This window comes from Antennarius striatus, chromosome 5 (assembly GCF_040054535.1).
Source record: "Antennarius striatus isolate MH-2024 chromosome 5, ASM4005453v1, whole genome shotgun sequence".
Classification (NCBI taxonomy): domain Eukaryota; kingdom Metazoa; phylum Chordata; class Actinopteri; order Lophiiformes; family Antennariidae; genus Antennarius; species Antennarius striatus.
In genome coordinates this window covers 17,965,001-17,977,500 of record NC_090780.1, presented here as the reverse complement: position 1 = coordinate 17,977,500, position 12,500 = coordinate 17,965,001, and the positions used below count along the sequence as shown (strand labels likewise).

Here is a 12,500-nt window from a genome sequence, read left to right as displayed (position 1 = left end):
GTTTGGAGATAATCAGTTTGACTCAGCAGGCAGAAAAATAGACCATAAAGGGTTTTTTTTTTCTTTCATTTTGGTTTAGCCAAAAGCCATTGGTTTATGACTGACATAAACAACACAGCTTTTGTTTCGTAAAAACCTACTGCTGCAGACAGCATTGTATAAAATGATTCATTAAAAGATGGCAATACCAGTCCGCAATGGTTTAGCACAGACAAATCCATGCAAAGGATCCACAATGATCCATAATCGGAAAGTCTCAATTCTGGAAAGATATTATCAAATATGTAACAAAGACAGTCTTTTGATCATTTGAAATAAGTTATTAAAATATACTAAACCCAGGGTTAAATACATAAGAAATGTGTGCATATTCATAACTAAAATGCATCTGGAATTATGCAGAACTTATTCATTTTGAACGGCTGTACTCTGGGCTGCTTGTAAAACATCCTTGAGAGCACTAAAATGGTCTTGATCACATCTTCTTAATATGACACCCCAGAGTCTAGTGGGGTGGAACATGGCAAACAATGAACTACACTTCTTCTGTTTGGATGACAAGAGGCCCCTTCACACGGATTCCCCAATTTCAAACATTGTCGGTTGATTATACATCTTTGGGTTAGCTGCTCAAGGCTATTAACTACTTTAACAGTCTGATGTTTTGGGCTGAACACCTAATAAGTTGTCAACACGTCACACTGTCCTGCCTTTCTTTCTTTTACCACCTACAGTATGCTACTGTCAGATGCCCCCATTGTGAATGGATTAAAGGTGCGCCAGGCCAACAATGAACGGGCCATGTAAAAGGGCCCTCAGACAATTTGACACCATCTAGATAATAAGCCCACAATTCAAAATAAAAACGATAGAAATGCATTGTGTAGTTAATGTATGACAATAACTGAAAGATAATTTGATCAGGCGAAAGATTCACTTCTAAAATTTCTTCCAATTGTTTTTCTGAAAAACTGAATGTAATAGGATGCTGTTGCTCCCAGGTTGTGCCACATGCATATTTTATGGTACTGTGAGTTGTAACGACTTCAGGCAGCGGGGTGTGCAGTAGTCTGTCATTTCTTTCACTGTTGATGTGAGGAGGATTGCTTGTAGCATGTTCGTGAATCAGGATAAGAGCAAGCTGCAGAAGAGGTGTGGGTTACACACACCAAAATACACAGGCGGGGGCACAAAGCGCAGACAGAATAGAATGAAACTCTGAAAAGTCCTGCATTAGCATCACAAAGATACACAACAGGCACTGATTGTGGAAGATTATACAAATGTAGGGTTACATGCAGATGGTGTTAATTTCTATGCAAGTGAAACCTGGTACCATGGTCCATTTCATCTTTGTGCATGAATCAGATAAGGCCAGGAGGGACGCACGCACACACGCACACACACACACGCACAAACACACACACGCACTTTGACAGCAAAACAACCAAAACAAGACATGAACTTCCTGGGCTTACAGACTTGTACACGTCATGAACACCAATCCACATACATCAATTTATAGTCAAGGACAACCTGTCTCAGACCAACTCCCATCATGCACGTACACACAGACACACACTTCATCTCGCTGTGTGTTTGATCCACATTAATGGTTAACAGGCTTGGGTTAAGCAGAAAAGGGGGGCTTCGGCTGACAGGCCCCCAAGCTAAACCCCCTTTCCAGGACTAATGACTAGAGAGGGGGCAATTCCCTACTCTTGCCCTCCATCCTACCCTCATCTTTATCCGCTGGCCTCCATCTATCTGACTATGCCTCCCCCCACCTCTACTTTATAAATCCAGGAATTGGCTGCCACACGCAGATGTGCACGCCGGGAAAACACCCACACACACACACACCCGTGTTCTCGTCTAAGCCCAAATTGAGTCCTCCCATCTAAACTGGCTTCTACTGATCCCAACGTCATGTTTTAATGACAACACACACACACACACACACACACACACACACACACACACACACACACACACACACACACACACACACACACACACACACACACACATCATTGACTACAAGAGGAATCTAACCAACCTCACTTTTCCCCATTTTCTCATGTAACAAATACACAACACTGCTCTCATTCTGCATGTCAATGTGTGTGTGTGTGTGTGTGTGTGTGTGTGTGTGTGTGTGTGTGTGTGTGCGTGTGTGTGTGCGTGTGTGTGTGTCTGTGCGTGTGTGTAGCTGGTTGCCTCTGGGGGTTCCATAGACAAGCCAAGCACATTAAGGTGTCACTGGACATATCCACTGATGCGTAGCCCACAAGTCTCTCTCCTTCTCTCTCTCTCTCTCACACACACACGCACGCACGCACGCACGCACGCACACACACACACACACACACACACACACACATACACGGTGAATCAGAGTTAAAGTGAGGCCTTGTGATTTATGGCTCACTGTGTTCTAGCTATATTCATCATTGTCATTATTATCAATGAAAGATATGACAGCAGGAGAGGACGGCCTGCTGTGTGTGTGTTTGATGAGACAGCATGTTATTACAGGAAATTTAAATTGCTGTATATCTGCAGCTTGATTGTATTTGTTCGTGCATGTGCCGTGCACCACTGTGGTCTGCGTTTCACAACATTAGCAATTGTTTGTTCTGCACAAAAACGGACTTGATACAAACGTGAAAAGCTGCACTAAGAACAGATTCACACTCAAAACAATACCTGAGTCAAACGCTGCCATTGTGAGAAACACACAACAGTATCTTGGTTCAGTCAAGACTCTTTGTTGTGAAATTATTCACACTCCTGCTTAAAAAGATCAAATGATCTGACTGGATCTGATGCCACAGCTGCCAGTCTTACAGTGTTTGTGTGTGTACTGAGCATCAAGTCCCACACACATACAGTATATCTTTATATCTTTGATGGCAGCCATGCATATTACAGCGCAATGTTTGGCAGTGCAGGCTAATTGCTGAAGGCATGAATATTCATGTCCTCTGGTGTGGGAAAGGGGACTGTGCTGGGAGAGAACGTGAGCGTCCTGGAAAACAGAAGGAGTTGGAGGGTTTGATGTTTTGTGTGTATGAATGAGACAACCTTTGTTCATGTGCAAAGCATGCATGTGTGTTGCAGTGCTTGTATGCATGCATCAGCACATAAAAAACATTTATATCTCAATCACAGATTGCATCGCTGGTGCTTCATGTGCTCATACACTTACTCAGCACACATCTGCATGTCTTTCATAGATACTTATTTCTATGCAGCAACTGAAAGGCTCATTCCTCTGAGTCTTGTGCCTTTCACAAGACTGTTTGATTTCTCACAATAGATGCCCGCGGTCGGTATTTTGTTCTCGGGTCTCTCAACAAGGTTTTATCAAGTAACCTTGAGTGTGTGTGTGTGTGTGTGTGTGTGTGTGTGTGTGTTTGTGTGTGTGTGTGTGTGTCTGAATATCATCTACGTGGCACAAGGCCACGTATGAGGCCTGTGTGAAAATTAGAGATAAAATGGGAACTAATTGAATATTCCAGCTGCAGTTTATGGAGTCCATGCAATGTAAAGCAAGGTGTGTATGTGGGTGTTTATAGAGGCTCGAGGGTCCACCTAAATAAATATGTAATTTGAATGAGGCGTGTTGCTGCTGTCTCATGGTTATGGCTTTATTAGGTGGTTAATGGTGTCTACATATGGACTGTGTCCCTGTGTACACAGACTTTGTGCGTGTGAGTCTATATATGCATACATACACATATACACATACACATACATATGAATTTGCTGTCGTGTCCTTTTGCTCCCATTTCGCTGCAGTGTAATTTGTACTATTTTGCCATTTCTTTCTGTGTGTGCTGTGGGGTGTTGTGTACATTTAAATTTGCATTTGCACTGCACTAACCTGTTTGTCGGTCAGTGTGTAGATGTACTGCTTGTCTGGGCTGAACAGCATGTCTCGCAGTAAGGGGCTTCCTCCGTCGCTGACAGTCACCTTCTCGTAGAGCACTGCCGGACGGTTGGGACTCACAGAGTTCACCAAGATCTGCAAAGAAACAACAGAATAATTGTAATCACCACTATATTAAACGTTCTTTTAAGTCTTCCACAAATTTCACACATGGAAACACTGAAACCTCAAAGCGTCCTCACACTTGGTCTCCTATCCCCAAGCTGTGTCCACAATATATATACCTCTCCCCCCACCCCCAAGCAAATTTTAAGCTTAAACTTTATTGTAACATTAACTGTGTTATTATAACTAAAAAAATGAATGAATAAAAAAGAATTTAGATGAACAATTTGTGGTCCTGAATAATAGACAGCATCTTTGGACTTGGGTGAAAACTTTATCATCAAAAGCATCTGTAGATAAATGCAACTATTTAATTGACGGAAGACGTGAGGAGGTGCATCCTCACATGCTCAACTCTCCTTTGCGGGCATTTGGCGAATAATTTGCCCCAATATGGCTGGGATGGCTGTGAGCCAAAGTCATCTCAACAGCAAATGAAAAGCATGGAACGACATGGGGAGGGCAAGCATCAGCTCTCTATTACTGAGCTTTGTCGACTCCTACTGCTATCAGCCCACAGTGACGAGTAAGGACAGCAGGCGATGACGAGCTGTGATGAACACGCACACATGTGAACTGGAATACAGACAAATAGGTTCACACAGAGATGATGAAAAATGATAAGAAAACATACACACACACACACACACACACACACACACACACACACACACACACACACACACACACACACACACACACACACACACACACACACACACACACACACACACACACACACAGATGATGATAGCATGAATAAGCTAATATGTGTTTGATAGATATGAAGAAGCGCACACGCGCCCATTTACACACAGATAGAGAGTTCATGCACTGTTGTTCGATGGGCACACTTTGGAAATGAAATAACTTATTTACAATCCCACCAAAACAAACTAGGTCCTATTATCTATCTATGTGTGTGTGTGTGTGTGTGTGTGTGTGTATACCACAGAGAGCGGGAGGCCAAGAAACACACAGACGTAAATATAGAGAGAAAGAGCTCATGAGGGTGTGATAATAAAGCACTGCAGATGAGAGGAAATATGGATGTTATTATCTAGATAATGGACCTGTAAACAAAGGATACATTTCATTCACGGTTGGGTCGAAACTAGATGAGCAAACACACTCCAGAATAAACACATATACAGACTAATAAACATATATGGCAACATCTTTTTTTTAGATATAAGGATAAATGCTGTGTGACAGCGGCTTCTTCCATCATTTTGGCATGCATACACAATCAAGAGACTTCTATCCATCTACTTGTCTCAATGCAGTTTGCAGAATTGTCTGCTCAAAAATTATTTCCATTTGTCTATCTCTGATTTTATTATCATTTTAAAAACCAAGACTCAAAGATCTGCAAAGGTTTCTAGACACACAAGACTAAATCTAACCTTTTCACTCATGTCTTTCATTTGTTTATACTTCATGTCTGTTACAGACTGCATCATCTTCCCCATGAGAATGCAGTCTGTATGTAGTGCAAACATTTTTTAAACGCGTGGGAGATTGAGCAAGGTCAGCAAAAGAGAAAATAGAAGCGCTTGTCGGGTTCATTTGTTCCATGTACTGCAGCTAAAACTGACCGGAGAGGGAGGGAGGGGCGGATAGACGGAAAAATGTTAAACAACCACTTGGACTCCACGAAAATTAGATATTAAGGATCCCTAAGGCCTCTTAATAATATTGATTGGTATTTGAATGATTGTCCAGACAGTATATGTGTGGACTAGACAAGATGGATGAAACCCATTCCTACATCCATCTTCTCACTTTGTTAGTTGTGGTGGATAATGATTGGGTTTATCAGACTACAACTGTGTACAATCATGTAACTGTTTGCATATATGAAATCTACTAGCAGATGTAGCATATCAAAATGCACAAATCTGTTTTCTAAAACATAGTAATGATGTTTAAAGTAATGCACATTCCCAACTCAGGGAGCTGTGTTTTTAAACGCCACAGTTGTGGTTCTCACAGATGATTCCCAAAGGTTGAGTCAGAAGCAAGTGGACTTCGGTTGACTTAAGAGGTGAGGAAGGTCCAGTTGAGGATTACCCTGATCTGGATGAATGAAATCTACATGAGCATAAAACCTCACCGAAGAATGAAATTAAACCCTTGTTAGATCACGCCACAACAATGGGTTCCTGCTTTTATACCAACATCAATTTGGCAGTGGTGCCTACGGTGCAATGTTGGAATGACGACGTGCAATAAAGATCTTGCCAGGCCGTGTAAAATGGGGTATCATCTCTTGTTAATGTAGATGGTGGACCATTAACATATTTTAAACACATCAGAGACACTGTCTTAAATAAAGCTTGGCGAGAGTCTTGAGAAATTAAAGAGAGGACAGAAACGAAGCAGAGTTCAAGAACAGAATAATGAGAGGCACAAAGCCAAAGAACAGCACTTGAATAAATTGCAGGAGGAAAAACATGAAATTCTCTCAATAGTTCTGATGTAAACGGCCTCTTGGAGATCTTCCATGACCTACAATTGTTATTCCTTCCTGGTTTGTTCACGCTGTTTGTCAGTTCAGCAAAACTGGAACTAACTGGGGGAAAAAAGAAAGTTGTAAACTACACTACAAATGTGTTCTCTGGAGAAAACTAGTACTAAATGATGAAAAAGACTGAAATCTGATGTTGAATTCAGTAAATGAGTGGATAAAGTTTTGGAATAACAATATGTCCCTGAAAGGAATCCCTTTCAGAAAGTTTGCCAATGTACTCTGACATCCCCAAGGATTTTATTATCATCTAATTCTTCCTGTCTTCAACATACATCTACTTATCCAGAAGCCTTGTATGGTAACATGTACAGGAAACACTGCACAATCAGCACAACGAAATAATGTCAATCACTCCTCTTCCATTGTCCTCCTCTTACGACATCCATATTCTGTTATCTGTGCATTAACACCTTCCTCAACCCACCAACCCACCCAGTTAGCTCTGACATGTAGGATAGCTAGCTGCTGATAGGAAGCCTGGCAGAATGAAAGAGTTGGATGATAAGACAGCAGCACGTCAATGAATATGATGCCTGTCGTTGCTACAAGTGACGGTTGACGGTCAGTGTACATGAAAGAGAAACAGTTGGAGGTAAACTGGAAAATAATTCATCAATTGTGTGTCACCTAATGCATGGATGTTTCATGGGAGGAAAGGAGTGAAAAGGAAGGAGAAGTGAAGAATAAAAGAGCTGAAGGAAGAATGGAAGAGCAAGAAACTCCATTCAAGGACACAGAAATTAGTGTACAGAAATGAAATAAAAGCAGTGTGTCAGGGTGTGGGAGGGAGGGAACAACAGACGTCCTGACATTGTGTCACAGGACTGATCTTGTGTATTTGAACACACACTCTGTTGTACTGACCTCGACCTAATGTCTGTTAGCACAACCAATATTTCATATGTGATTTTTATCGGTATGTGTTTTATCCTACTCTTCCAAAGGAGCTGAAGGTGAGACGTTTACATGTCTAGACACTTAACCTGACCTGTGAGATTCCCTCTAGCATCCTTGTCAAGGGATAAACTGACGTGTAGCCAAAAAAAATAAATTAACAGTGTTCTGGTCTTGTGTCATGATTTACAACTGAATGTTGTTGTGATTTTCGTGGGAGTTGCGGTCTACAGCATGTTGTTGATGTTGCCTCCCTGTTTTTGAGCGCTTGCTTCAAATAATACCATTGTACGCCGGCAGCAGTTTTCAACTGCCTGATTCCTTTGCTTTGCCCCAATCACTGATAACTGGAGGGATTCATTTTTTGTGTTGGAGAGTTAGCTAAGTTCATGTACTTCCTTTTCTTTATTTTGGTAAACTAAGGATGACTGTCTTCTAAGCTTTTGTTCGTTGTTTTGTACCTTACGACTGAATTGTTTTGGGTTATAAAGGTTGAAACTGAAACAACAAACATTTTATGAGCCTGTAAGTAGATAAACCAATTTAAGTGGAATCCTTCCTCCCACAGGATTACATCGCTTTGCTGTTACTTGTTTTAATGTTACACCTATAACAGTTTTCACTATTTTTTTCCTTCATAAAACTTTGCAGCCAAAAACATGGAAACCTGTGGCTCAAATTAAAAAAAATCTAGGGTTCCATTTATGCTTTAACTATAGAAAGTGTTACAGGTACATGGTTTAATCATGATTATTGCTTCTTATTATAATAGCTGAAAACAAGCCAAAAAGCAGGTCAAGCAATGATTATGTCATCTCTGAAGACTAGTAAAAAAAATATAAAAATGTTTGATTCATTAACTACCGTAGGGAGATTACATTTTTAACAGGAGAACAAGGAAGCGTGTTCTTATTTATTCAATTTATTTTTACAAGGGAAACTCATACTTAGACTTAAAAATAGCATTATGTAGCCAATGTAATAGAGACTACAAAATCCGTTTTTTATTACTTCCTTCCTGGATCATTGTAAATAATGTAATATAATATGTTTGGTCTTTGTGTTTGTCTTCATGCTGTGTCTTCTATCAACAGCAGAGACACTCAGGCAAAGGGCTGACATCACAGCATCCCCTAGCACACAAAACAAATCCATTCATTGTTCTCCAATTACAATAAAAATAATCATTGCTTATCATTCACTCAGTGAATCTGTGTGTGTGTGTGTGTGTGTGTGTGTGTGTGTGTGTGTGTGTGTGTGTGTGTGTGTGTGTGTGTGTGTGTGTGTGTGTGTGTGCACAGTAAAGCAGAAGGAAGCAGACAATACCAATAACTACAGGTATCGTACATATACGTAAATATATACATACATTGTCAGTGCAGTCATTTTCTATACTGTAAGCGTAGACCATATGTGTGCCGTACAGTCAGAGAACAGGCGGTCTTTCCTTCAGCAGCATAAGAGACAAAGAGCTATGGTGACAATGATGGAGGAGGCATGACTTCAAACTATCACACACATACACTCGGTGGAATGCCATTGTGGCTGCTGTCAAAACATGGCGTGTTTAAAGGGGTTATTTTAAGGTCTAGAAGGGAGAGCAGATGCAACCATTAATTTCACTCTTTCTATGTCATTGTGAAATTTTACATGATTTGGGAGAGCAGAAAAGAAGAGTTGTTCTTTTGAAGACTGCTTGTTTTCATAAGTCGTTAGTTATTTTAGAAGCAGTTGTATATTTATGAACATTTATATAAATAGATGTGTATTAATCTGCATTAATTATTAATCTTTGGTTGTGGCCTATTAACAAAGTAATAATTTAGGTTGAATATAATCCAGAAGTATCAGTTTTTAATAATAACCTGTGACTTGTTTATTACTTTGATAAACATACAGTATAGTCAAATTAATTATAACTTCTTATTATCAGTTAGTTATTACCATGTCATAACCAGGTTTTAATGAGCTACTGATGAGATAAGACCCTATCGCCTCCTATCCTATCCCTATCTATTCATTGTCCAAAATATGTTAGAAGGCATTGAGATGAGTTTCTTCATGAGAGCTATAACGAGCTGGTAAATAAATCCTTACATGATGCTGCGGTCTATCATTTTAATTTACCTGCTATGCTAATTCCTATTAAATGGCTTGGATTTCCACCCACATGTCATGCCATGGTTATTCATGTGTGTGCCTGTGGCCTTTCACTGGCATAGATTACAAAAAGGTCATACACACACACACACGCACGCACACACACACACATGCACACACACACGAACAAACAAACACACTTACATACAGTACATGCACATGCACACACACACACGTACAGGCTATGGAGGGAGAGGAATGGAAAGGAAGAAAGGGCCCGACCACATGTGGAATGATGCTCCCAGTGCTCATGCCTTCTTTCAACTGAGTGTAAACAGCCTGAAAGAAAGTGAGCTGCTTTAACAGCAAATTAAACCTATTCATCACTGTAAAGGCCTTTTAATCCTCATGCACACTGAAATTAAAATACCTTGTCATTACTCTATCCCTCTATCTCTACTCATGTATTGCATCCTCAGTCTTTCCCTACAATGCATTTCACTCTTCCCCTCTCATTTATCTCCCATGCATTCACCTTCTCTTTCCCTCGTCTCCGTCTGCAAATTAAATGCCTTTAGCTAACAGTCGTCAGATAAGTGTGTGTAGCGAGACGCTAGACACGGCGCGGCGGAGGCATTTCATCTTCCGACCATCACTAAATCGCACTAACTCAATCATCTGCGTGGAGTTACACACATACACCAGGCTGTGAGTGTGAAAAACACTGCATCTAGAGAGGTGCTTTGCTATGACTGATTTTATCAGCTGTCTTGCAAACGGGGGAAGAAACTGCACCACAACATTATCATATACAATAAGATGAGACTCCAAGATAGAGCTTTCCAATTGAATGCCTTTTTAGTGTCGCCATTCAAATGAAAAAAGACCCTCCTCTTACATTGAGGCATAACAGAAATCCCTTATGGGATATCTCACCAGAAACAATATTACACATTTGCATTATTACTGCTGATAAGATATTTATGTTAAAGACATTAGGTAAATACATATACGAGCGAGATTCAATATTAATACCACGATGGGCCCATGATTCTCGCAATGGCGCTATGAACAGCTGCTGACCCTTCAAGACAATGTAGAAACAAAACAGAAAGTGTTGCTAACAAGCAGCTAGCCTTATCGGACACACGGAGGTGGGAAACTAAACAAAGATTGGAAAGAGCATTAAATGCAATGAGGTGGACAGATGCTATCATCTATGGAGTGTGTATGTGACTTTGAAGAGGGAAGTGGAGCACATACAAATACAGGGAGAGATCAACTGGGGAGCGGAGTGTTTGTGTAGTGGGGGAAGGCGTGTTTGTATGAAAGAAAGTGTGTGTGCATACCAAGTGTGCCTGACAGTCTCTTTCATTTGCATGTTTAGAAAGGATGCTTGCGTGCACTGAATGCATGCAAGTCTGCTATTGTGTGTGCAGAGTTAATCTAAATCAGTCACATTTGAAAGGCATCAATTACAATCTCGAAAAAGGGAAGACTGTAATGTGTACACTTGTGATCTGACACTATGCAACAGCGCTTGACCCACCGTTTACTGACTAGATCAGCCATTCTCTGGGATTACAGCAACTAAGGCCTAATCTTCAAATGTAATTACCAAGGTATATGTATGTGTATCTGTGGGTGTCTTCCAGAGGGAGACCCAAAGTGATTACATGGTCACTGATGCCTCTAATAGCATCTTTTAGAAAGACAGAGACAGAGAAAAAGAATGAGACAGGGAGAGAGACGCATATTTTACTCAAAGATCACATAGTTACGCTATGAAGAAGACTGTCCTACACTTTCTCTGCTTATACCAACCGCACAACAGCAGCCTCATATCATGGCTGTGTGTTTAAAGAGCATTCTGGAAGCAAATGAAGCGTGGTAAATGGTGGACGATGTGGTCAACTGTTTAGTAAGTAGCTTCCAGACCTCCCACTGACTCCTAAAATTTAAAATACTTCTGGTTGACTCTTCTTGATTGCCACAAACTCTGTAGCTCTGCTCAGAGGAGGTGCAGTTTCCACATTTAGACGGGTGAGGCAAAACAAGGGTTCCACAGTCTAAAAGCAGCGACAGTCACAGTACAACATTGCCATGTGCACAAGATGAGGACCAGTCAAAAGAAATGTCACCAAAGTACAGCATTTTTCGCTGGTGATACAGGATTTTTTTTAGATTACATGAAGGTGACTGGCAATGACAGGAATACCGGTTGCTTCGGGTGGTTTAGGTGGGAGTAAAATGCAGCCAGGATAGTAATTTTTGCATTCTGTAAGTTGGCTGTGTAGGTTCTCAGTCATCCAGGTCATGGTTATCCAAAAGCTGTTGAGTCGATCCACTGGACGTTAAGAAAGTTCTTGAAGACGTTTCGTCTGTCATCCAAGAGACTCCTTCAGTTGACGAAGTCTGAAGTAGAACTGAAGACGTCTCTTGGATGACAGACGAAACGTCTTCAAGAACTTTCTTAACGTCCAGTGGATCGACTCAACAGCTTTCGGACATTCTGTAAGTTGTTCTAAACTTAGAATGCCGTCGCTCTTTGACCCGCTCATCCAAAGTTGTGATAAGAATTTTTTTTAATCTGCTATGACTTTGATTCCCCCTTATTTTCGAAGGGCTGAACTCAACTCATTGAGAGGGATACTGAATTAAATTAAGAATTAATGACGAGAGGAAAAGCCGTCCGAGCTAGCAGGCTAGCTAAATGTCACTTAATTAGCATCAATTGTCAGTCGGAAAGCTTGTTTGCTCCTAGTAAATGGGTCCATAATTTGATGCAGCTTACTCATTGAAGGCATTTGTACCACAGACTGTCTGATTATAGTCTTCAAACCATTCCCCTCATATTCAACAGTTTAGACAGAGGAGGTTAAATATAAAGTCAAACACCTACTACAGAAACCT

At 40.8% G+C, this 12,500-nt stretch overlaps 1 protein-coding gene across 2 annotated transcripts in view; it reads right to left on the bottom strand.

Moving 5' to 3' along the window:
- The window catches only part of plxna1b (plexin A1b), a 178,073-nt gene that overhangs the window by 90,079 nt on the left and 75,494 nt on the right, over window positions 1-12,500 (bottom strand). For both annotated transcript variants that reach the window (XM_068314660.1, XM_068314661.1), the window contains exon 4: window positions 3,890-4,030. In XM_068314660.1, the coding sequence (XP_068170761.1) occupies window positions 3,890-4,030 (141 nt within the window). The remainder of the gene's footprint in view (window positions 1-3,889; window positions 4,031-12,500) is intronic.